General features: G+C 43.7%; 1 protein-coding gene across 1 annotated transcript in view; it reads left to right on the top strand.

Annotated features, from left to right (window-relative positions):
• The first annotated feature begins 239 nt into the window (after positions 1-239).
• Positions 240-23,292, top strand: part of SASH1 (SAM and SH3 domain containing 1) — a 185,217-nt gene continuing 162,164 nt past the window's right edge. Inside the window, exon 1 of the mRNA XM_065888739.1 lies at positions 240-368. Coding sequence (XP_065744811.1) covers positions 240-368 — 129 coding nt within the window. The remainder of the gene's footprint in view (positions 369-23,292) is intronic.

The following is a 23,292-nucleotide window of genomic DNA, read 5'->3' as shown; positions in this document are numbered from 1 at the left end:
TTGCCGAGCTGAGCTTGCCGAGCCGGGCTGGGAAAGTTTCTGGACCTGTCAGCCGCGCGGCCCGTCGCCACCGAGAGCCGAGGTGCGGGCGCCTGCCGGGGGCCCCTGCCGGGTCGGAGGCCGGGGCCGCTTGGGATGTGGCGCGGAGGCGCGACTCGGTGGTGACGCGGCGGGCGGGGACCGGCGCCGGGGACCGGGCGCGCACGGCTGCGGGGCCAGGGCGCCCCGGGGACCCGGCCATGGAGGAGGACGCGGGAGCCGCCGGCGCGGCGCCCGAGCCCGAAGCCGAGCCCGCGCCGGAGCCTGAGGCGGGCGCTGGTCTGTCCGAGGCGTTCTCCCGGCTCTGGACCGACGTGATGGGCATCCTGGTGAGTTACCTGGAGAAGCGGAGGCGCGGGGAGGGCGGGTCGCAGGACCCGGGAACAGGCAGCACCCCGGCGCCGCGGCGCTCCCTTCGCGCTCGCAGACTCGACAAGCCCACCCCTCGGGGTCGTCCTTCTCCGGCTGTAGCTCTTAGGGGGTTAAATACACACGGTTTAGGATTTCAAACCCTAATTAAAAAGATAACCAGCCACAGATCACATCAAAGATATATTTTTTAAACAAACGGGTATGATATTCCACAGTTTAATCTGGGACACCTGCTGAGAAGTTGGTGCGGAAAAGACAGAGTCCTTCAAAGAATAGATGTAAATAAATACTGTTTGGCTGATGTGCTCTCACAGTCGGATTTGGGAAGAGGCTGATGTTACTGATGTTTATCTCTTCACCATGTGTTGTCTGACCAGGAGAGGAAAACAATTACCTCCTTACTCAGAACCACAGAAAGTTTACTTTGTTTGCAGTTTTTCAACTTGTAGAATTACAGGATACTTGTTATGTGTTTGGGACTAAAAACAATAAGACTTATTTTTCTAAATCCGTATTGTCATGCATTTTGAAATGTCCAGTAACTAAAGCCGCCCGTGGATTTGGCATAATTTCTGAAAAATAGTTCTTAGGCATGGCGGATGAAGCTTTTACTTGTTCAGGGTTCAGTGCCTTGAGGAATTAGTAGATTTGCTTTGGTGGAGCTCTAGGTAGGCAGGTAGACTGGAATCAGATGGGTGGGGTTCTTACAGTCAGACATCTTACTCCACACATTAAAAAGTCCATTTCAGTGGAAAGATTCGGAATTGGGAGTTGTGTAGATCATTGGAAGAGGCTCTAGATTTACTTGGAGTTGTTTTTTTTTTTTTTTTTTAAATAGGAGGAGGTGTAGTTTATAGAAAACTCTTCTTTGGTAATGATGAAACCATTTTTAGCACAGTAATTAAGCTTTTGGACTTTGGAGTGAGTTAGCCTGGATTCAAATCCCAGCCTTCCCATTGACTGACTGCCTGATCTTGGCCAAGGTACCCAACTCCACTGACCTGTTTCATTACCTGAAAAGTGAAGCAAAGATTTGCTTCTTAGGTTTTCTGAGATTTAGCTAAGCTGATATATAGCTAGTGCTCTATACTGATACATAGTAGGTGCTTAATAAAGAATAGCTGTCTTTCTGTTTTTTTTTCTTGCAAATGATCTTGTGTCTCAACTTTCCAGACATCCTAAAGTCCCAGTTATTCCATTTTCAGGTGTCCTTCGGTATTTATGATTATTCCTGTACAGAGAGCCAGGGAAGGTTGGTCAAAGATTTCTATCTGCTCGTCTCACTCTCCGATGTTTTATTTTAATTAATTTATTTTTTGAAAGCAGATTTATTCAGGGAGATACCCACTCCATAGAGTGTGGGCCATCTCAGAATGACTCTCCAATGTTTAAAAAAATATATATTAAAAAAAATTTAAGTTAACGCTTTTTGCATTTTCTGAACATTACTGATGAATGTGGGCCTTCAGTGAAATTCCAGAAAACCCAATGAACATATATATAAAAGTTGTGGTGATAGATTGTTTTTTAAGTTTATCAGGCAGGAAGCTTATCTTGTTATTTCTTGCTTAGGTCTCACTCTGTAAATTTTCAGGCACTGAGAAAATTGGCTTGATGACATCACATTGCATCCCTTACTAGGGTGTGGGCTGGGGAGGGAAGGGTTAGAGATGCTCACTTGAACTGATGTGTGGGCTCAGGGTCGTTAGGGGGCCGGGGTGGCATGGACCACTTTCTGAAGATTTGCTTTCCCTTCCCTGGCAGATTCCAGCGCTGTTGGGTCAGTTGTAGCAGAGTGTTCTTTGGCTGAGTTAGAAGATGGGGTGGGGCTCAAGAAGCCCAAACCTGTTATTCAAAAGGCAGATGCAGGAGAAAAGCAAACTATGTGCTTCTTACAGAGCTCGTAGTTCCGTGTGAGGCTGAAAGACGGTAAAGATTGTCCCAAACAGGTAGTGTTCACCCGTGTTTTCCCATCTTTTATAAGGTCTTATTTTGCTTTAAGTCTTGGGCATCAAGATTGCTCCTTAGTGAAAAAGCAGGCAAAGAAGACGTAGATTACCTGCTGTCCTTTGTACATGCCTGTAAGAAGTCACCAGGGGAAAAGGATCTTTATTCTGCTTTTAGAAAGCTGCCATCCAAGTGTTTATAAGAAACTATATCTTCGGAAGAATGTATCAAGACACGAAACTGACAACTGACTTTCTCTGTTCTCACTGAGATAAAAGACACCATTTCCTTCATCTTGTATTTAAAATATGGCATTTTGCAATCATCTGTCAGCCTAGACGGGTTGAAGTGACTTGATCTCTGGCACGTATTCATTGTTGGTGGCAACGTCAGACTGCACCCCAGTTCTCTGACCTCCACCGGTCAGGAGCCTGATGCCATGATGCTCCATAGTTAACTATCCCAGATCAACTTGGTAGAAATGTAATGGCATCCAGTCATTTTCGGCAAATGCTGTTTGGAAGATTAGGAGAGTAGAGGTAGTAGGGGAATTATACATCCAGACATCATACTTAGCAGATTTCAGGGACAGTTGCTACTTTATTTTTTAGATTCTTCTTAGTGTAAAAATGTAAACTTCAAAGCTTATTAGGTTAAAACTTTTTTTAAATGAAGAGCACAGCTCCTCTTTCCCGAAGGTGCCATACAGCGAGAAGCCCTCCCCTACCCCCTTGGATTTTGTTGGTTCAAACCCAGGGAAGGGGGAGAGTGTTGCCCCAGAGGCATTGATCTCGGTAAATACAAGATGGTTGTTTGAGTTCATTGGGACACATTTTACATTTAAATTAATTCAGCCCTGCCCAGTTCAGCACCAATCAGTTGCTTTTATATAATCGCTAACAAGACTTCTTATTTAGAGAAGTAATAGTATAATTTATGGCATGAAAATGTTTGAGTGTGTTGGAATGAATAAAATGCTGACAAGTGAATGTGTAAATAGAGAGTCAAGAGAAAATGAGTTTACAAAACCAGTATGGATGTGAGGGCCTGGAGGGCATGGTCTGTATTTCAGTCTTTCTTCTACCTGCAGGGATTGGGCCTTACTGGGTGCTGAGAATATGCTTTTATTGAGTGAGAAAGGAAAAAAGTATGTACTCTTAAATGCAGGAGCCACTCCAAAATACAGTTCTGTAAAGACTCATGCCCTGGCTATAATGGGGCGCATTTATGAAGACTTTAATAAATTCTGCTTATGCCAAAGCTACCACTTGGACAGTTGCATCATGCATACTTAAATCCTGGCACTTCCACTGAAAATGTAATGGCAAATTGCGAAATGTTTGTAAACCCTGAGCAATTAAACCGAGGCCTTCTTGCAAAACACGCTATTCTGTTGTCTAACTCGGCAGCGTGTGGTCTGCCTGCGTTTTCAAAGCCTGTCACCTTTCACGATGACATGCTTAGACTTCTGTTGAGAATTGCAGAACAAGTTAGAATCCTATGGGATTCTACTCTTTTATCTTTACTCCCTGGTTGCAGACAAAGCATTCCTTTTTCTTTTTTGGGGTGGGGGAGAGTAGTTTCTTTTTTAAGAGTAGGAATTGCTGAGGTTATCAGATGAGGTAGATCATGTTTTCAGCCCCAAGTATCCATTTGGTAACTTGTGATGGTTCATAAATTTTTCCTCCAGAATTCGAGGATTCCTTAATTGCAGAATCAGGCCTTTGGAGCTACTTGGTCTTATTGGGAAGGGAGAGGAAGGGAGTTAGTAAGTGACTATTGTTTGCAGGATCCTGCAAGATGCACCTCCCCCAAACCTTACATTTCCCTGCAATGTTCCTACAATTTACACCCATTTCCTAGCAATGCTTGGAAAATATCCATTGTGTAGACAAACTGTACATGGAGGACCTTCCCCTACTCTTAATTCCTATTCAGGCTACAGAAAAGAATGTAGTAGGTTTATCTGTTAAGTTTATCTTTAGGTTAAGTTATCGGCTAGGTTCATTCTGTTTGTTTATCGGCTAGGTTCATTCTGTCTTGCTGTTTACTGAAGTCTTCTTCCTTTAAAAGACTTTCCTTTTGCTCTGTATTTTTGGGCAAAGTGTAGGGGAGGGGAGGTGTCAGTGAGATCCCTAGAGGGCTTTTAAAATGCAAACTCCTTTGTACAGACCAGTGTGTAATTTACATATTCTCTGGGTGGTGTCTTCCCTTAAGCCCTTCAGCTAATGACTTAATTTTTTAGGTTTTGGAATCTGAGAGTCAGCCCCAGTTTCCAATATTCTGACTTCATCTTGATGCTTTGTCCCTGGTAGCCGGCTGAAAGCCTATGGCTTTTATATAAGTAGAGAGATTGCAGGGTGATGTAGCGGAAGACACTGACTGAAGACACCTTGGAAGTGAGTCCTCAACTCCCTCATTTAGAGAGGAGGGATGGAAGGGCTTGGGGCAGCAGCGTAGGGACCAGAACTTAGACCTATCGATTTTCATTTCTTTGCCAAAGTTAAGTCTTACAGTTCTGGCTGGGGTCCTTAATTTGCTGTCAAAAGAGGCTCTGGGACTTCCCTGGCTGTCCAGTGGTTAAGACGCCGTGCTCACAATGCAGGGGGCAAGGTCGTGGGGGAAGTAAGATACCGCATGCCCTAAGGCGCAGCCAAAAAAGAAAAAAAAAAAAAAGCTAAAAAGAGGCCTCTGCATTAAAGCGACTGTTCTTGCTCTCCGTCTTCCCACATCCTGCTTTCATTTGCCGCTCTCTACCTTGTAACCCTTCCCTCTTCCACCTGGCTTGTTCTGCATCCTTGTTCACCATCGTTGACTCTCAACTTCCAATGATAGAATGCAGCAACATGGGGAGGGGAAGGCAGTGCTCACAAGGGCTGAGTCCTGGTGCTGTGCGGGGCCCTTCCCAAACTTAACCTTCATTGGTCCTCTCACTGTGACCAGTGAGCATTTTTGTCCCAGTTTTACAGTGGAGAGGTAAACGTGCATGTCCTTAATCACCCAGACGGTAAACAGGAGCTGGGATTCGGATCATGTGTTATTTCCTGGAAAGTAACTCCTAGTTGCAGTTTTATAGTTCGTTCTCTCACATCTCTATCGAGACATCTACTGACTGTCAATCTTTTTTGCTTAAGCTATTGAGCTAAGTACTAGCCGCACATGCCCCTGACTTCCAGAAAGACAGTAGTTCTGTGGGGAAAACAGCACCCACTGCCCCTCCCCTAAATACCCAGTCCTGCAGTGTAGTATGCAGATCGCCCCAAAGGGCCCGGAGTTGGGGAGGGCTGACGGAGGTGCTGGTGCAGGAAGTCCAGTCCCAGAAATGCCTTTCAGTTTGGGCCCTGGCAGTGAGCAGGCTTTACCTGAGAGGTGTTTCCCAGTGAGGGCTAAGGAGGAAAGAAGAGAGGAAGGGCCTTCTGGACAGAGCCAAGGGAAAGAAAGATGGGAGAGCAGAGAGCACTGAGGTGGGTGCCAGGTCCTGAGTGCTGAAGTAGCTGCAGTCATTCTGTAGGCTTCAGTGAGAAGCCATTGCAGAATTTTAAATTGACATGTGTCATGATCACTTTTTAGAAAAGTGACTTTTGGGGGTGATGAGTTGGTGATGAATTTGGAAGAAGACTACTTCAGTGATCCAGGCAAGAGAAGATGAGAGCTTGGATTAAATGTTTATGAAACATACCAGTTTATCTATCACCTGGCTTCTATTGGTCCCCATATTTTACTCTATAAGGAGTCAAGGATTGCTCATTGTAATTTACTTCTGATAAATTCTTTTATGCTCAAGAGTAGGCTGGGTTAATGCAAGAGATTTTAGGCATGTTGTAGTGTTGTGATTTTTTTTCTTTTCATTCTAAAGAAGTATCTATCTTGAAACATCTATGTGTACACGTATCTACTTACCTGTCTCTCTGTATTGGAGTAAATGATTTGGTTCCTTAAAGAGGGGAATTATTATTTATAACAATATACACACAATGCTATAGCTAAATGATGTTTAATACCATCTTTTAAAAGCTAATTCTAGGGACTTGCCTGGTGGTGCAGTGGTTAAGAATCTGCCTTCCAGTGCAGGGGACGTGGGTTTGATCCTTGGTTGAGGAACTAAGATCCCACGTGCCGTGCCAGACAACTAAGCCCACACGCCGCGATGAAAGATACCGCGGGCCACAACTAAGACCCGTTGCAGACAAAAATTTTTTTTTAAAAAAAGGATAATTCTAGAGAACAGTAAAATAGAGGGAAATATTCAGTTGGGCATATCGATCCATAAGCAAATCTGTAGCTCAGTTTTACAAAGGACATAAGAGGAAAACCTGTAACTAGCAGTTTACTTAATGTATTCTTTTTAAGAGTACTTTATGCTTCAGACTTAACCATCATAATCCCACTGTGATGTATGATGTACTTACCCATGGTTTACACACATTCTTTTCTTAGGGTAGAAATAAAATTGATCTCAAAATAATGAATTTAGATGGATAGAGGCTAAGACTAAGAATTAACTGTACCATTTAATACCAGTGAGTATAGACTAAGACTAAAAGAATTAACCGAACCTTCTGACTAATTTTGAGATAAAATGTATTTTTATGATGACCTGGATTTGTCGTTTCTCAGATGGTATGCTCATTTATTTATTAATTTAATTTGGTAATGAGATCTGAAACTTGTAGGTCTGTTCCTCATTAGCTTTGCTCCTAGGCAGCTGTCTAGTGTCCCACCCTTTGTTCCATAAGATGTTTCACTGGGTAGCATTAATTCCTTATGAGTTGAGATGCCTCATAGAGATAACCTAGTTTGTATTTTTTCTTGCTTGTCAAGCCCTGTAATAGAGACGACTCAGGCACAGAGATTGGAGACCCAGGCCTTAGAGTATCTTAGAGACTTGGAAGACAAAAGCTTGATAATAAGATAGTTTTTCCTCTCTGTAATCCCTGATTTTTTCTTTTCTGAAGAGATCTCCTATTGCCTTTCACCTTTCTAAGCTGATTGGTAAAAACGTGAATACGTTTGAGTTTATAATGACTGCTCTGTAGACTTTTGTTCCATGTGTCCATAGAGGTACTTTGTGGCTCTCCTTGGTGTCTATGACATAGATTTGATTCACGGTTTATTTTGTTGCTTCATCCATTGTCTGTCTGGTTTTACAGCAAGTAGTGAGTGAGGAAGGTCCAGTGTGTCTACACATCACTGTCTGCCCAGTTGTGGCTGTGGCTTCATCTTCTGTCCTGGCATGCAGAATTAAAAGTGGAATGACAAGGGAAAGAAAAAGAAATGCATATAATTGTAATTCTAACTAAAAGTATCATTGAAGGGCAGAATAAAAAAAATTTAGTATGTATCCTGAGCCCTAGTTACTTTAAAAATTTATCCTAGTTAATTTTGGGGACTTGAGTACTTTTGCCTAAGACTTGCTGTCAACCGATACATTTTTTCACACTAGAGCTAAAAAATGTTTTTATGCTTTTTTGGGCGCTCTTAAAAGTAGTGTTTCAATATAGAAGAAAGGAATATTCTAGTTTAAGAATAAGTATCTTCGCTATAGGCTTACATCCATCTTCAGAGGATTTTAAAGGCCACATTTAAAGATAAACCATTAACAATTTTACAGATGTCTTTTTTTTGGATATGCACAGGGTTAAAAAAAAATTTTTTTTTTTAACAAAGCAATGAGATACTCCTACACACCTGTAACAATGGCCAAAATCTGGAACACTGACAACACCAAATGCTGAAGAGGATGTGGAGCAACAGGAACTCTTGTTTATTGCTGGTGAGAATGAAAAATGGTACAGCCACTTTGGAAGACAGTTTGGCATTTTCTTACATAACTAAGCCATATTTTTACCATCCAGTCCAGCAGTTGCACTCCTTGGTATTTGCCCGCAGAAGGTGAAAACTTATGTCCACACAAAAACCTGCAGACAGCTGTTTATAGCAGCTTTATTCACAATTGCCAAAACGTGGAAGCCACCAAGAGGTCCTTCAGGAGATGAATGGACAAATAAAGTGTGGTGGCATATTATTTAGTGCTAAAAAGAAATGAACCATCAAGCCATCAAAAGATGTGGAAGAACCCTAAATGTATATTACGAAGTGAAAGAAGCCCACCTGAAAAGTTTTTTATTCTGACTATATGACGTTTTGGAAAAGGCAAAACTGGATACAGTGAAAAAATCAGGGGTTGGAGGGAGGGAGGGATGAACAGGTGGAGCACAGAGGACTTTTGTAATGATGGATAGATAGATGTGCAACACCAAGAGTGAACCGTAATGCAGACTTTGGATTTGGGGTGATTATGATGTGACATTGTATGTTCATCAGCTGTAACAAAGGTTCCACTCTAATGAGTACGATGGGTTTATTTCAACACCACCAAGCAATTCTCAAATTCTCAGTGGACACTGATGGAGTTTCCCACAAATTTAATTCATGTCTGACACTATCTACTAGTGTCAGATCCCACAGGTTAGGGGCTCAGTCCCAAAGACTGTCCCTATTTCAGTTGCCAATCGCAAGTCCAGATTGTTATTTGTGCTTCTGAACGACTGGCTATAAATTGGAGGTTCCTGCATCCCCCCTGGGGTTCCATTAATTTGCTAGATCAGCTCACAGAACTCAGGAAACCAATTTACTTGTTAGATTAACCAGTTTACTTACTAGATTACTGGTTTGTTATGAAGGGATATAACTCAGGAACAGCCAGATGGAAGAGTTGCTTAGGGTGAGGTAGGTGGGAAGGGGCGAGGAGCTTCCATTCTCTCTGGGGCACCACTCTCCCCGAATCTTCATGTGGTCACCAATCCAGAAGCTCTCTGAACTCTGCCCTTTTAGATTTTTATGGAGGCTTCATTATGTAGGCATGCTTGATTACATATTGGCCTTTGATAACTGAACTCAATCTCCAGCCCCTCTTCCCTTCAAGGAGGTTGCGGCGGCGGGGGGGGGGGGGGGGGGGGGGGGGGGCGGCGGGGTGGGTGAAACTGAAAGTTCTTACCCTCTAATTACTTGGTCTTCCTGGTGACCAGCTCCATCCTGAGGCTATCTAGGAGCCCCAGCCTAGGTGCCTCATTAGCATAAACTCAGGTGTGCTCTGAAGGGATTCCTAGTGAGTGACAAAAGATGCTCCTATCACTCCAAATTCCAAGGGTTGGGACCCCTGTACCAGGGCTGGGAAGAAGACCAAGTATCTGTCTCCTGTAAGTCACAATATGACAGTGGGGGATATTAATAATGAGGGAGGCTATGCCTGTTTGAGGGTAGGCGATATATTGAAAATCTCTGTACCTTCCCTTCAACTTTGCTGTCAGTCTTAAGCTGCTAAATAAATGAAGTCTTAATAAGAAAATATAATTAAATTTTTTTGTTGTTTTAATCAAGAGAAGGGTAACAGAATGAGAACATTTAAAAACAAAAAAATTGATTAAACACCTCTTAGAAAACTGAAAGGTTATTTTGTGAGGGAGTTAAGAGCAAAGGAAGCAGTTCAGAGTGGCTTCAAATCCTGGCTTCAGCATTTAGTGGACCTGTGACCTGGGTGAGTTCCTTAACCCTTCTGTGTCTTGGTTTCCTCATCAGTAAAATGAGGGTGATAGCCACTCACATCATTGGGTCTGGTAAAATTAATTAAATCAGTAGAACTGTGCATGGCATATGGTAAGCAGATCATAAATGTTCGTTATTATTAGCTGTTAACGGTTAAATCTCCTTTAGCTGGAATATGAATTAATTTCCCTTCATTCTCATCTTCAGACGGAGTGATGATCTGATTCCACATGTTCAATTTAGGATTGATATTAACTATTGATTTAATGTATGTCACATGTCCTTTTTAGAATACACAATTTAAAAACAAATGCATAATTGCTTCAAAGTGTTAACCTTCGGGTTTCATGTTAGGAAACGGGTGTTAAAAATGATGTGTATACTCCAGAGAGAAAATGTATGAAACTTGTGAATAGGCAGGGTTTTCTGGAGGCAAGGAGGTATTTGTAAGGAGAACATGTTTTCTGTTTAAATGGTATCCAGATTGCTATTTGCAGTTCTCTTGAGACTAAGAAGCACCATAACATGAGATCATTTTAACAGTTGACTTCTTAGAAACATGTAAAATATTGAAAGCGTCCACTTAACTAGTGATTTTATTTTTTGAATGCTGGGCTCATGTAGATGTACTAAATCTACTTCCATTATCTTGAACTTTTTTGTGAAATATTCTCCCAGGGTTTTATTGAATTAACCAGTGTTTTTGTCAGGGTTGCTAAACATTCATTCTGTGTTTTTGCACCTTAATTAGGAATCTTCCGTCTCCGATCAAGAAGTTATAAAAGCGTCATACGGTAGTGCCCCCACCGGAGCCCAAAGCAACCTGCAAACACATGTCAGTGTGAACATGATAGAAGATGGGATTGCTTGTGGTTTGAGAAAGATTATTATTCATTATTATTGTGCAGTATGCCACTTATATACATTTTAATTGGGGGGTAATTTCACTATGCATCTATAGAAAACATGAAGGAATTTGAAACTTTGGGAAAGTCTGTAAAGACGAACATTGGATGCTGGAGAGATAAGACATTTCATTTTTAAAGCATATTTTATCGTGAAATACAGTTTTATTGAAAACGTTCCACAAAAGTGTAGCCTTAGGACATAGCCCACTGGGGAAAGGTCATCAATGCCTCTGCAGCATTTTGCTTCTAGTTATGTAACATGTGGTGCCCAGGTGGTGACTTAATGAAAGGCCCCTCATAACACTGGTGCATGGTAGTGATTTGCCCTGATTAGGATATTATGAAACTGAGGCTATGCGATGAGCATTAAAGTAAATAGGTGTCAAATGATTCATAAAAGGTACATGAAAGATACACTGAAATCCACGTGATGTAACTTTAGCACTAGCAGAGAACTATGTACTGTTTCAACAGACCAGACTGTCAGCTGGTAACCTCCACATTCTATATCAAAGCACTATTCCGCTTGTCACATCACTGAAAGACTGCACATTCCAGAGCTTGTGTCTTTAGAAAGCGGGGTATCTTCCATGGTGGAAGAGTTTCCATAGAAACCGGAGGGGAGGCAAGTATAACTAATACACTCCTTAGACATCAAGAGATTTTCAGCAGGTCACATCCCTTACTCTTAAGAAGTGCTACTCTAGAGATTAGATGATAATACTTACATTGGCATATAATTCCTTACATTTCATGGTGTGTCCTTTACATGCATCGACTGGTTTAATGCCCTTATAGCTACCAGAAACCCAGCCTTGTTGGCAGCCACAGTTCTCTAGCCTGGTGAGTAATCTAGGGTTCCTGGTTTCCTTTTCAAACACACTGACATTTCATTGCCCATATTTTAATACCCATAATTCAACAATTTCTGGTTGATTCTGGTTTCTGTAAATTCTAGGCTTCTAAGTTTTCATCTATTTCATCTATGAAATAGAGGTGAAACATTGAAGTTATATCTTTGCAAGTATTTTCAAATGCTCCTCCGAAGTAGACCAGACCCAGCTGGATGTGGGCTCTGCTATCTTTTGAGCAGAGTTTGGGGATGAAGCCACAAAGTGATCCCTAGTCTGGATTTTCCGATTTTCTACCCAAGCTGCCTGGTCCCTGGGGTCTTGGATGCTCTAGGGTGGGTCAGTGTGGCAAACACTCAAGACTTTGCAGGCTCACCTCTTCCAAGGAGGCAGAGGGCAGCACAAACGTCTGGTGTCTCATTGTTACGGCTTGCCACAAATTCTCGAAAAGCCAGAATTTTGTTCTCACGGCTTCCAGTTCTTCTACTGTGGAAAACAGGAAGGCCCACTTTCACAACACTGGGAGAAGCAGACTCTCCTATTGTCAGCCAAAAAGTTTTGCAAGCTGCGAAAGAGTTTGGTTTTATGACACTAGGTTTACATATTTTTTTTAAAAATCAAGATTTTTAAAAAGACACGCAAACCTTTCCTTTGTATACCTGTGGACTTACTTGCAGACAAGTTTAAGGGTGTTCTGTTTCAAGTCCTTACATATAAGGAAAATCTGGGACAAGAGTTGCTCAAGGGCGCTAGGTTACAGATGGTTTCAAAGGATCAGCGGAAGACCAAGTGAACAAGCCAAAGCAAGACTGGTTTAAATTCCTGCATTTGCTAGTTAGGTCAAGATAAGTAAGTACTGAATTATGCATCGTAGTTGGCAGCAGGGACTGATGAAGCTCCAAAGCTTGTTTTGGTAGGAAAATGACTTAAAATGAATGAGGGCTGGGGGGAGTGACACACTACCTTCTGGTGTCCCCTGAAGATTTAAATCAAAACAAGTTTTATTAGTGCAGAGAAAAGCATGCTGGTGTTGTTGCAGTGCCTTGGATGTGACGATAGTCACAGCTGTACAACTAGGGATAGAGCCAACATTCTGAGGTATCTGTTAAAACTAAAGGCGATCACCTTTTTAAAATTTTTAAGTCACTACTTCTTAGACGATTAGCAGTCAATTAACTGGTTCTTTGGCTTACGGTTTTCTAACGCTTTGTGTATCTATTGTCCTTGATGGGACTTTTATTTAAAAAATATAAGCATATATTCTTCGTGGCAATGTAGGGAGAGTGTGCAGGATAGAATCAAACATTTTTTTCTGCAAACTAAAGGAACTTAGAAATTCAGTTGTCAGCGGATTCTTTGGAGGACTTCTTTATCGATTCCTATGCAGCTCTACATTCCACGCTTCCTTGAAGCTTCAGAGCTCGGTGGATAGAACAAGGAACATTCTACGGTTTGTCACCCAGTCACCCATTGTAATTATTTTTTTTCTCAAGGAATTTGGAGGTTATATTTTTGTGCAGTAGTTGGAATATTCTTTGAAACGTGCCTGCCGTCAAGACTTGTTTATAAAGCCATTTTAGCAAAGATGCTATGGGGCAGAAATAGAAGAGTAATAATAAAAATAGTATTGTTGGCAGCTGATACTGACTGATCGATCATATACTATGTGCCAAACACTGTACTAGGCTCTTTCCATGCGTTATCTCATTTCATTGTCCCTATAACCCCGTGAGGTTATGGGTTGAACTGTCACCCCCAAAGAAGATGTGTTAAAGCCTTTTTTTTAAAATTAACTAATTAATTAATTAGGTTGTGCTGGGTCTTACTTAGTTGCCTCAGGTGGGCTCCTTGGTTGTGGCTCGCCGGCTCCTTAGTTGCTGTACGCGGGCTCCCCAGTTGTGGCATGTGAACTCTTAGTTGTGGCATGCATGTGGGATCTAGTTCCCTGACCAGGGATCGAACCTGGGCCGCCTGCATTGGGAGCTTGGAGTCTTATCCACTGAGCCACCAGGGAAGTCCCTTAAAGTCTTAACCCTCAGTCTTAATCTCAGAATGCAGCCGTATTTGGAAATAGGATCTTTGTAGATTTAATCAAGTTAAGATGAGGTTGTTAGAGTGGCCCCTAATCCAGAGTGGAAATTTGGACACAGACACCGGCATACACAGAGGGAAGACGCTGTGAAGACACATATAGACAGAGAGAACTATATGAAAATGGAGGATTAGAGTGACGCGTCTATTAAGCCATGGAATGCCAAAGATTGCTGGCAAACCACCACAAGCTAGGAATAGGCACGGAAGGATTCCCCTACTGGTTGCAGAGGAAGCATGGCCCTGCTGAAACCTTGATTTTGGACTTCTAGCCTCTAGAACGGTGAGACAATGCATTTCTGTTTCAAGTCACCCCAGTTTTCGGTACTTTGGAATACAGCAGTCCTAGAAAACTGATACAGATGGGCGCTTTGTTATCTTCTTTCTACAGGGGAGCAGCTGTTGGGAAAAGGAGCAAGGGATAAAGAAAGCAGAACTTTTTCCAGGAAAGTTTTAGTACTTTGCACAGACCAATACCTTGACCAGGAGGAGAAGGAAAATTGACAAGATAGGTAAACAGTGAGCCTCAGTAAGAACGTGACCAGGGGAGCACAGACACCTGTGCAACAAACGCTTACTGGCTTTGGGTGGTTCCGCCAGGCATGAGGAAGACAGACTCCTCTATTCCTCTCCCAAGTGCTAGGGGGTAACAAGAGGGACAAAGGTAGAGGGAAGTGTTTCCTTCGTGATGGTCCAGCATCTCTCATCTGATGAGCTGAGGAATGAAGTGGACTTGGGAAATTGCATTGTATCCCATCTTCTCACCCAAATAAGCCCTCAGGCAAGTGCCTACAGCTTTTCCCTCTTCTGCACACCATTATTATTACTGTTTCTCTCTCTGTATTATATCTATCCATAAAGGGAGAGAGAGAGAGAGAGAGAGAGAAAGATGCAAGTGAGGGGAGGATGGGCGGGGGTGATAAGGAAATGGAGACTTAACAGTGCCTTACATCTTTGTTGTGAAATGATAGAATTGAACTAGTCCTCCAAAGGCTGCTGCCCCCACCCCCATCTCAACCACTACCCAGAAGAGAAGTTGGGAGAGCCTGCAGAGACAAAACAGATGTCCCATTGCTGCTAGATTTCTTGAACTGATTTCTAGGGTGGGGCAAATAAGCTGGGGGAGGGAGGAAGGTCAGAGAATCTGGCAAAGGGCTTTGGGGGGTGGGGCTACATGGACCCCAAGGAATGTTGGTGGTGATGCCTGTAAATATCAGGCTGTACTCTTTCACCCTTGGGCCACCCTTTGAATTTTCTGCCCTCAGTCCTTCAAATCCAGTAAGAGGGAGATGAATCATGGTATTCCATAAGGCCTGTATTAGGAAAGGAGTGATGGGGGTTTCTGGATGAAAACATTAACCTCTACTTGAGGCTTCTCCTGGTACCATTTTATTCCCCTGGTCTTTGAGACTGTGTAGAATGCCACAGATATCTTACCTATGATGGAAGATTTGAGGAGTCTGAAACCACTCCTTGTGGGATTGCTGAGGGTTAGGAATGAAAGTAAGAGAGGGTATGGAGAAAATGGAAATAATTTTGTCACGTGTTTTATTTTATTCTCTGTGGATTCTTTACTGGACATTTTAATTAAAATCTTATGGGATATTCATCCTAAAAGGTTCAGACCCCTGAACAAATTAATTTGAATCCCCACCATTCATTCAGAATAAATGCTTTCAGAGAACTGTTTTTGTAAAGTACAATAAAAATGAAGAGTTAGGAAAATTAAATTTCCTACATCATCTGTAGCCCATCCTGCTGGTAATGGACTGCTCCCTGTGGTACATTACCATAGATTACTCTTCCAACTCTAGTTCAACGATTCAAGCCAAAACCTTCATCACTTCCCTTTGGAGACTATTACACAGCCCAGCAGACATCCTATTAAGAAACTTCTGATTTGCAGAGGAAAAGGAAAATTTTAAAGTTGAGACAGAGAAGGAAGATGATTCATGGTCCCAAAGGAAGAAGGCGCCTTAAGTTTTCAGAGATGGCCCCCAGCTGCCACACCTTCCTTTGGAAACATACTCACCAAGGGCCCTCGGGAAGTCAATGGAGTGAGCGCATGGACCAGAGTGTAGTCCCTTAAAGGAGTGACAGAAGAATGAGCAGTTTGGAATCCAGCCCAGCAATGGGTAAAAAAGGGTGTAGGACACCTCCTTAATGTAATGTGGGAGTTAAAAATGCAAACGTTGGCTGCCCTGAGCACATTCAGAGTTTGTGATTCAATATTCAAGAAGAATATAAAACCAGAAATTGCTGTAGTTGGGGCAGGAGATGACTCAAGGCCAAAAGGAAGATTTCTGTTGGTGCCTGGTCAAGGTGAGGGTCAATTCCGTCTGGTGGCTCTATGATTGGCAGGCTTACTGACACAGGGATAGAGTGATAGCACTGTTCCCAAGAGTTTTGACAGCGCAGCAAACACTGCAAAATGGTAACAATGAAACACGAAGTCAATACAGTATCAGTAGAGGTCTCCTCCCAACTCTCCATCCCCCACCCCACACGCCATCACCCACCCTCCCATCCAGAAGTAGAGTGTTCCTGAGACTTCATAAGCTGAAATGGCGTAAAGTGAAGAAGCAGCTGCCTTAGGATACATCTTGCTAACAGATGCACAAAGTACATCTGTTGACCTTTGAACAACACGGTGGTAGGGGGGTCTGACGCCCGCCCACCCCCATCAAAAATTCACGAAAATCTGCATACTGCTATCGCTGCCTCAAAAACAAAAGAATTGATAAATGACTCACCCAAGGGCAGGAAAAGCTGAAACAGGATAGAATCAGGACCCAGACCCTAGTTCTTTTGATTCCATGTAGTGTGATCTCTCGTCGAACACAAACTTCTCCCTACACTTAGTTAATTTAAAGATCTGTAAAGTAAAAATACAGGTACTATGTTAATTGAAAAGAATCCACATGGAAGTGGATGTATGCAGTTCAGTTGTGTGTTGTTCAAGGGTCAACTGTAAATCGAGGTAAAGCACAGATCAGACCCAGTTCAGAGCTATGGCGTCTTGAGGCTGGGAGACTGAGTGTGGTTCCCAGGGAAGGAGGTGTGCGCTGCAATACGTACACTGATCTCAAATTACCCTTTTCCCGTTTTTCATAAAAATGGAAATCCTCTTTGGGTTTCCTTCGGTTAGCAAGAACAGGGCCTAATGCAGGTCTTTCATAAACGTGAAGTGGTGTAAAGCGAACTTTTGAAAAGCGAGGGATACTTGTATTATAAAAGACAGCACATTCTACGATTTACACAACTCTTTTCTCCAAGTATTTTACCGTGTCCCCTTTTGACCAGGCAAGTTCCTGACTGTCATACTTCACTGTTATATAATTTACAATTCTGGACTGTTTTTTTATAGTAGATCTCATGATGTGGCAAAAACAGTATTTTTCTTCTCTGAATATGCGTTAGCACCCACTCTTTGTGTCACTCGTTTGACATTTACAGTCTTTAGGAGACCTATTAGCCATTTTATTTGTTGGCTCGAACTCTGACTACGTTTTTAATTTTTTACTGAGACCTGCTGGGGGGGCCCAGGCGCTCCCTACCAAGATGCTGAGGAGGGTGGTCACCGTGTAGATGTCGCCTCCCACCCCCCCACCCCATGCCTGCACTTCTCATTAGGAATTCAAACGCTGTATCCTCACTTTCCTTAAGCACCTTCTCCATCTTGCTGCCCCTCGGTGACGTGGCTCTGTTAAAGGGAGCTTCAGTGGAAGGAGAGATGGGGCTAGAAGGGGATAATTTTTTTTTTAATCTTTTGTGGGATCTTAGTTCCCCAGCCAGGGATCCAACCTGCGCCCCCTGCAGTGGAAGCATGGAGTCTCAACTGCTGGACCGCCAGGGAAGTCCCAGGATAATTTTTGAGGAGGGAATGTTTACCAGAGAAGAGGCTGTGACCCGGAAGTTAGTTATAAGGTGTAAGCACGAGAAAGTATTGGATACTTGGGAGGAACAAAGCTTCAGAAGGCACCAGAAGAATTTCATTTACTTGGAGGTTTTGTCCGGACTTGGGGAGGTGATGGCAGCCCTCTAAGTGTCTTGACTTAAAATGTCTGGACCCTGTGTAAAAGCATGACCGGTATGTAGGTTTGGGCCAAGGACGGCTCTTTCCTTACCTGTGTAAGTATTCATCACTTATTTTGAATTGCCACCTCAAATTCACTGTGAAAGAAGGCAGGATATAAACACATGTTATATAATTTATTTTTCTGCAGTCTCTTCTGTACAAAACTCTCAGCTCTTTGAAGATGGAATAAGTAATCCAGTTTACCAAGGGGCTAGATTTGAATAGGGTGGTCGAGGAAGGAGCTGGAAATGAGTATCGTGGGGGAGAGCACTTCTCGAGGCAGAGAGAACATCAGCTGCGAAGGTCCCAAGATGAGAATGAACTTGGTGAACTTTAGGAACGTAGACAAGGCCCATATAAGGTTATTGCTTAGTGACTGCTGGAGATCTGAGTGGGTCAAAGAGACAGTCGGGCCAGAATACATCAGTCACAGTCCAGATTTTATTTTAAGCATGATTGGAAGCCATTGGAGCATTTAAATGAACTTATGTTTTTAAAAGACCACTGGCAGTGTTGCGGAAAACGGATTATAATGGGTTGGCAGTGGCTTGGACCAGGCTGTAGTGCTGGTGTTGGAGAGAAGTAGACAGATGTGGAATAGGTCTTAGAGGTAGAGCCTCTGAATTTGGGCTGGTTGTTAGGGGGACAGAGAACTGAGGATGACACTTAGGTGTTTTGTCTGATCATCTAAGGAGATTGTTTGGGGTTGTGAGGGTGGGGATGGGAAATCAAGGTAAACCCAGTGCCATTAAACTGATTTACAGGGAGAGTTTAAAGCTAACCAGCAGACTGGACTACCATGACATGCTCTTTCCAATGAGAAAGGCCACTTGGGAAATTTAATTAGGACCAGAAGGGCACCCAGTTGGGCAGCCTTGATCATGTGCCCTTGTCCTCTTGAGTAGACCAGAATCCTCACTTCCCCTAGAAGGCGGTGTGGCCTGTACCGCAGAGCAGAGGTGCTGGACTCAGCCATCACCGTGACAGTGACGCAGCCTTGATCCAGCAAGGGCTAGGGTGACGGTGGGGAGCTAAGGTCGTGGAGGGAATGGATTTGAGAGATGTTTTTGGGAGAAACGATGGGCCTGGGCTGCTGATTCTCGGTGGCAGGGGGCGTGGCGGATGAGAGAAGCGGGGAGGCTAGCATCATGCCTGAGGCTCACAGGTGAAAGGGATGGGGGGGGTATGTGGTAGGGGAGCTAAAGAAGTTGAGTGGCCTTCGTGTGGCTACACTCTTCAGCTAACTTTTATTTTAATAAATTTTTTATCATTGTGTTCTGAATTCAGAGCATTTTAAAATTTATTTATTTTTTAGTTTATTTTTGGCTGCGTGCGGGCTTTCTCTAGTTGCGGCGAGGGGGGCTGCTCTTCGTTGCGGTGCGCGGGCTTCTCATTGCGGTGGCTCCTCTTGTTGCGGAGCACAGGCTCTAGTCACGCAGGCTTCAGTAGTTGTGGCGCACGGTCTCAGTAGTTGTGGCTCGCGGGCTCTAGAGCACAGGCTTGGTAGTCGTGGCGCACGGGCTTAGTCGCTCCACGGCATGTGGGATCTTCCGGGACCAGGGCTCGAACCCGTGTCCCCTGCATTGGCAGGTGGATTCTTAACCACTGCGCCACCACGGACGTCCCTTGAGCTAACTTTTTACGCTTATGGCCCAAATCAGTCTGCTCAGTTTTCTTGAAATTTCCCAATTTCTAATTTGATCGATTAAGAAAAGACCTTCAGTGTTCCCTCTACCCCTTCCCATGCTGACATATTTTCACGTTGACCTCATTGCTCCTCTCAGGAAGCACAGTGACGAAAAGCTGCACGGTCACTATTGTAGGATATCATTTGGCTGGAGTTCCCAGTGCTCAGTGACCCACGTGAGCAGACAGGACTGTTCTCAGCTGCTTGAGAAAACCAGGGCACCCACGTCGGACCCTGTGGTGGTGGTAGAATCCACACATGGAAGAGGCAGATCCCACTGTCCAAATGATTGTTGATGACAAGGGGAAGAGCTTTTTTCCTGGGCTGATATCTCTAGTTGGTATAAACTACAAAATCACACGTGCAGTCTCTGGTACTTAAAAATCTGATTCCAAATAATATTTACATGAAACTTTGTGTTTAAAAAGCTCAGTAGGGGAATAATTGCCAAACTTAATTAAATGGCTCAAAAAAATCTCAAATACCTCTGTGTTACTGTTTCTAAAAAGAAAATATTTTACAGATAGGTGCATCCTAGGGCTTTGTTTAGACAATTCTCGATTTTTAGTACTTGTAACACTAGCTAAGATTTATTGAGTGCTTATTACGTGACAGGCACTGTGCTAAATGCTATTGGGGGGTTATTTCTTTTAAACTTTGCACAGTCCAGTGAGATGAAATGAGATGTAGGTGCTCTCATTATCACCCCATTTTACAGATTGGGTTGAGCGAGGTTAAGTACTTGTCCAGGGTCACACAGAGCTGTGTAACTGTGTAACTTTATTGTGTAGCCAGAATAAACCCAAGAATTCTGGCTTCACAGCCCATATTGGTTTCCACGGCACTCTGGTGCATACGTGAATCTCTTTAAAAGGAGTTCTGAGCCACTGCTACACTGGAGATGTCTGTGATGGCCAGGTGCTGGCTCGCCATTCAGTCTGGCAGCATCAGGGTCTGGCAGCACCCTTCTTTTTGTGTGTCTGTGCCTGGTAAGATGGGCAGACAGGAAGGATGGGCAGGGTGGAGAAAGGGAGACAGTTCTACACCGGAGTATAATGAACAAAAATTCCATAATTATTAAGACACCTTAGGAGAAAATGTATATCAGTCCTATGTTTAACATTTTGAGTTACCAGAAGCCAGGTACCGTTTCATCTTGAGAAGAGGTTGGGCCCCCGTTGGCCTTGAGACTCTCCTGGTCCCAAGGAGAATTCCGAAGGACGAGCACAAACATGAGATACGGTGGATGGGGTTGATGTGAGCGAAGGGGCTGGGTATGGGGTAGGACAGCATCCTTTCTACTCAGTCGTTTTATTTCCCTTTGTTTTTCTTTTCCAATTTTTAGTGCAGTGCTCTTGGTGTGCATATATACTCTTATGCGCCAGTGTATAGCCAACTGGGAGGGAGTTTCTCACTTCACAGAGAAAACTCTTCATTCAATCAACCTTACTGAGTGTCTGCCACGTGCCAGGCACCTTGATAAGTTCAGGGGAGTTACCGGGAGCTTGGTCCTGACTATGGAATTTAATCTCTATCCAGGAGGGTATGAACCTGAGTAGACTAGTTCCAGGCTGGAAAGCATTTTGACCTTTGGTTAGGGAACATGCCTAAGACTGCATGTCTTTTTGTTATTTATTGTGATTATTCTTTCTTAAGCTAAAAGCTTAGGAGAGACCGCCTCAGTCTTAAGCGGTCCTCCGTTGAGTGAAGCCATGCACATACTTGACTTGTATTAATAAATGCTAGTCATCCAAGCCATTGCTCAGCCCTGCTGCTGCCAAAGAAGCTGTGGAGTCGAGACCTCACTTGGGTGTGCAGGGACGGAGAACAAAACATGCTGCTCCTGTTTACATACTTGGGCTGGGCCACCCATTTCTCTGAAGCCATCGGGATTTCCTCAGGAAGCTGTCCTGGTGGAGGGCAGGCCGGGGTGACCAGGATGTGATGACACACAGCCCCCTCTGCCCTCCGGGCGCTGCGCTGAGGTCAAGCCTAGATCTGGACCCACCCTTTCCAGCCTGTAAGTTTCAAGGCCAGCTCTCCTGCCCAGACTGGGGAGGGGGGAATTGGTGGGGAGACACTGAGTTTCTGCTCCCTGGCACCCAGCGCCTGTTTGCCATTTCATGCTCCTGCACGCAGTGCTGGGGTAAAGAGCTCGGGAGGGGGCACCCCTCAGAGGCCTCCAGAGCAGCTGTGTCAGCATTTCCGAGCCTCAGCTTTTCCCACTGGGCCACGAGCCGGTCCCTCGAGGGCTGCTGGATGAGCTGTGATCCCAGCCTCAGGAGGAGACGATGGATTGGATGATGTGCCAACTTGTTTGGCCTGGCCAAGCACCCAGGCATATGTTTCCTCATTTGTGGTTGAATGAATGATTCAGCTGTACACTTGTGCAGTCTTGGGAGTGTTACTAACCAACCCTCACTTTTACTTAAAAATATAATGGAGGTGTACCTTCTGTGGAAGGCCTTAATAGATGGCTTGATGATTTAAATAAGCAGCAAGGTTAGCTAAGGTTTGTTATATGCCCAACTGCTCTAAGTCCATACTCCTGGGATGGTGAAGTCAGGTTCTGGAGCAGGCAGGGGTGGGCTTGAAGCCTGGGTCTGCTCTTCATGAGCTGTGTGACAGTGGACACATTTGTTACCTCCCTGAGTATCTGTTCTCATTGGTATGGTACAGTTAGCGAAACCTATGTTGTCTTGTATGTTTTAAGTTAAATAACTTGCAAGAATACCTGAGATATAATATAGGTATATGTATCCTATCCATCTATCTACATATATAGGTATTTATACACTCAATAAACGTTAAATTGTCTTCTACCTCTCATCTTTCAACCTCCCCAACACACACACGCATGCACGTGCATGCACACATACCCTGCCCCCATTCTATTACCAGTTTATTCTGCAAACTTGATCAAATGGAACAAAAGCAAATCATTTTAAAGCCATCCATATGATGTCTGAAGCTGTATGCTGTACCATATTCCCCAAGATAAGGATTCATTCGTTGCGCTTTTGTTAAACACCTACCTGTGCTACCTTGTGGCAGGCACTGCAAAGGATTATAGATGCGTTGCCTTGCAAGAAGACGCATGCATTGGCCCAGGAGAGCTAATATGTATTGGAGAGAGTACTTGAATGTGCAGATGTGAAAGAACTAGGAATAAACCCATGCAAGGTAGAGTGACTGCATAAACGTTAAGGGAACACAGAGCATAGGAGGGACCTTCCTTTAGGTATATCCCCCTGCCATGGAAGAGGAATAGGCCATTTTGGAAGCTGGACTTTATCATGCGTCTCTTGGCTTTCTACACATTGCTTTTTGTTTGTAGTTGTATCTGCTTCACACACCGAAACTGTTTCTGCCTGGACAAAGGCAATGTCTTTATGATGCAGTAAAAATTTTGAAGCTAGATAATCCAGAGTTGGTCATGATATAACATCGTGAGCACCAATGGCAATTTGATAAGACCTAGTTCCCTGACCACGGGTCAAACCCAGGCCCCCTGCAGTGGAAGCATGGAGTCCTAACCACTGGACCACCAGGGAATTCCCCGGACATCTTTTATTAAGAAACAAATTGCGGAATATGGATAAAATCCAGTGCAACTTTAAGAAACTGGTAGGTGATTAGCTATCATTGTCTATTTAAAGATAGTTGGCAAGATTTGGCCTCGGGAAGAAATTCACACAGAAGTAGTCTGTGGCAAGCTGTGTTTTGTTTTGTTTTTTCGCTGCGCCTTGTGGCTTGCAGGAACCCACGCACCCT

This window comes from Phocoena phocoena, chromosome 12, assembly GCF_963924675.1.
Source record: "Phocoena phocoena chromosome 12, mPhoPho1.1, whole genome shotgun sequence".
NCBI lineage: Eukaryota > Metazoa > Chordata > Mammalia > Artiodactyla > Phocoenidae > Phocoena > Phocoena phocoena.
This window is presented reverse-complemented; position numbering and strand designations above follow the sequence as displayed.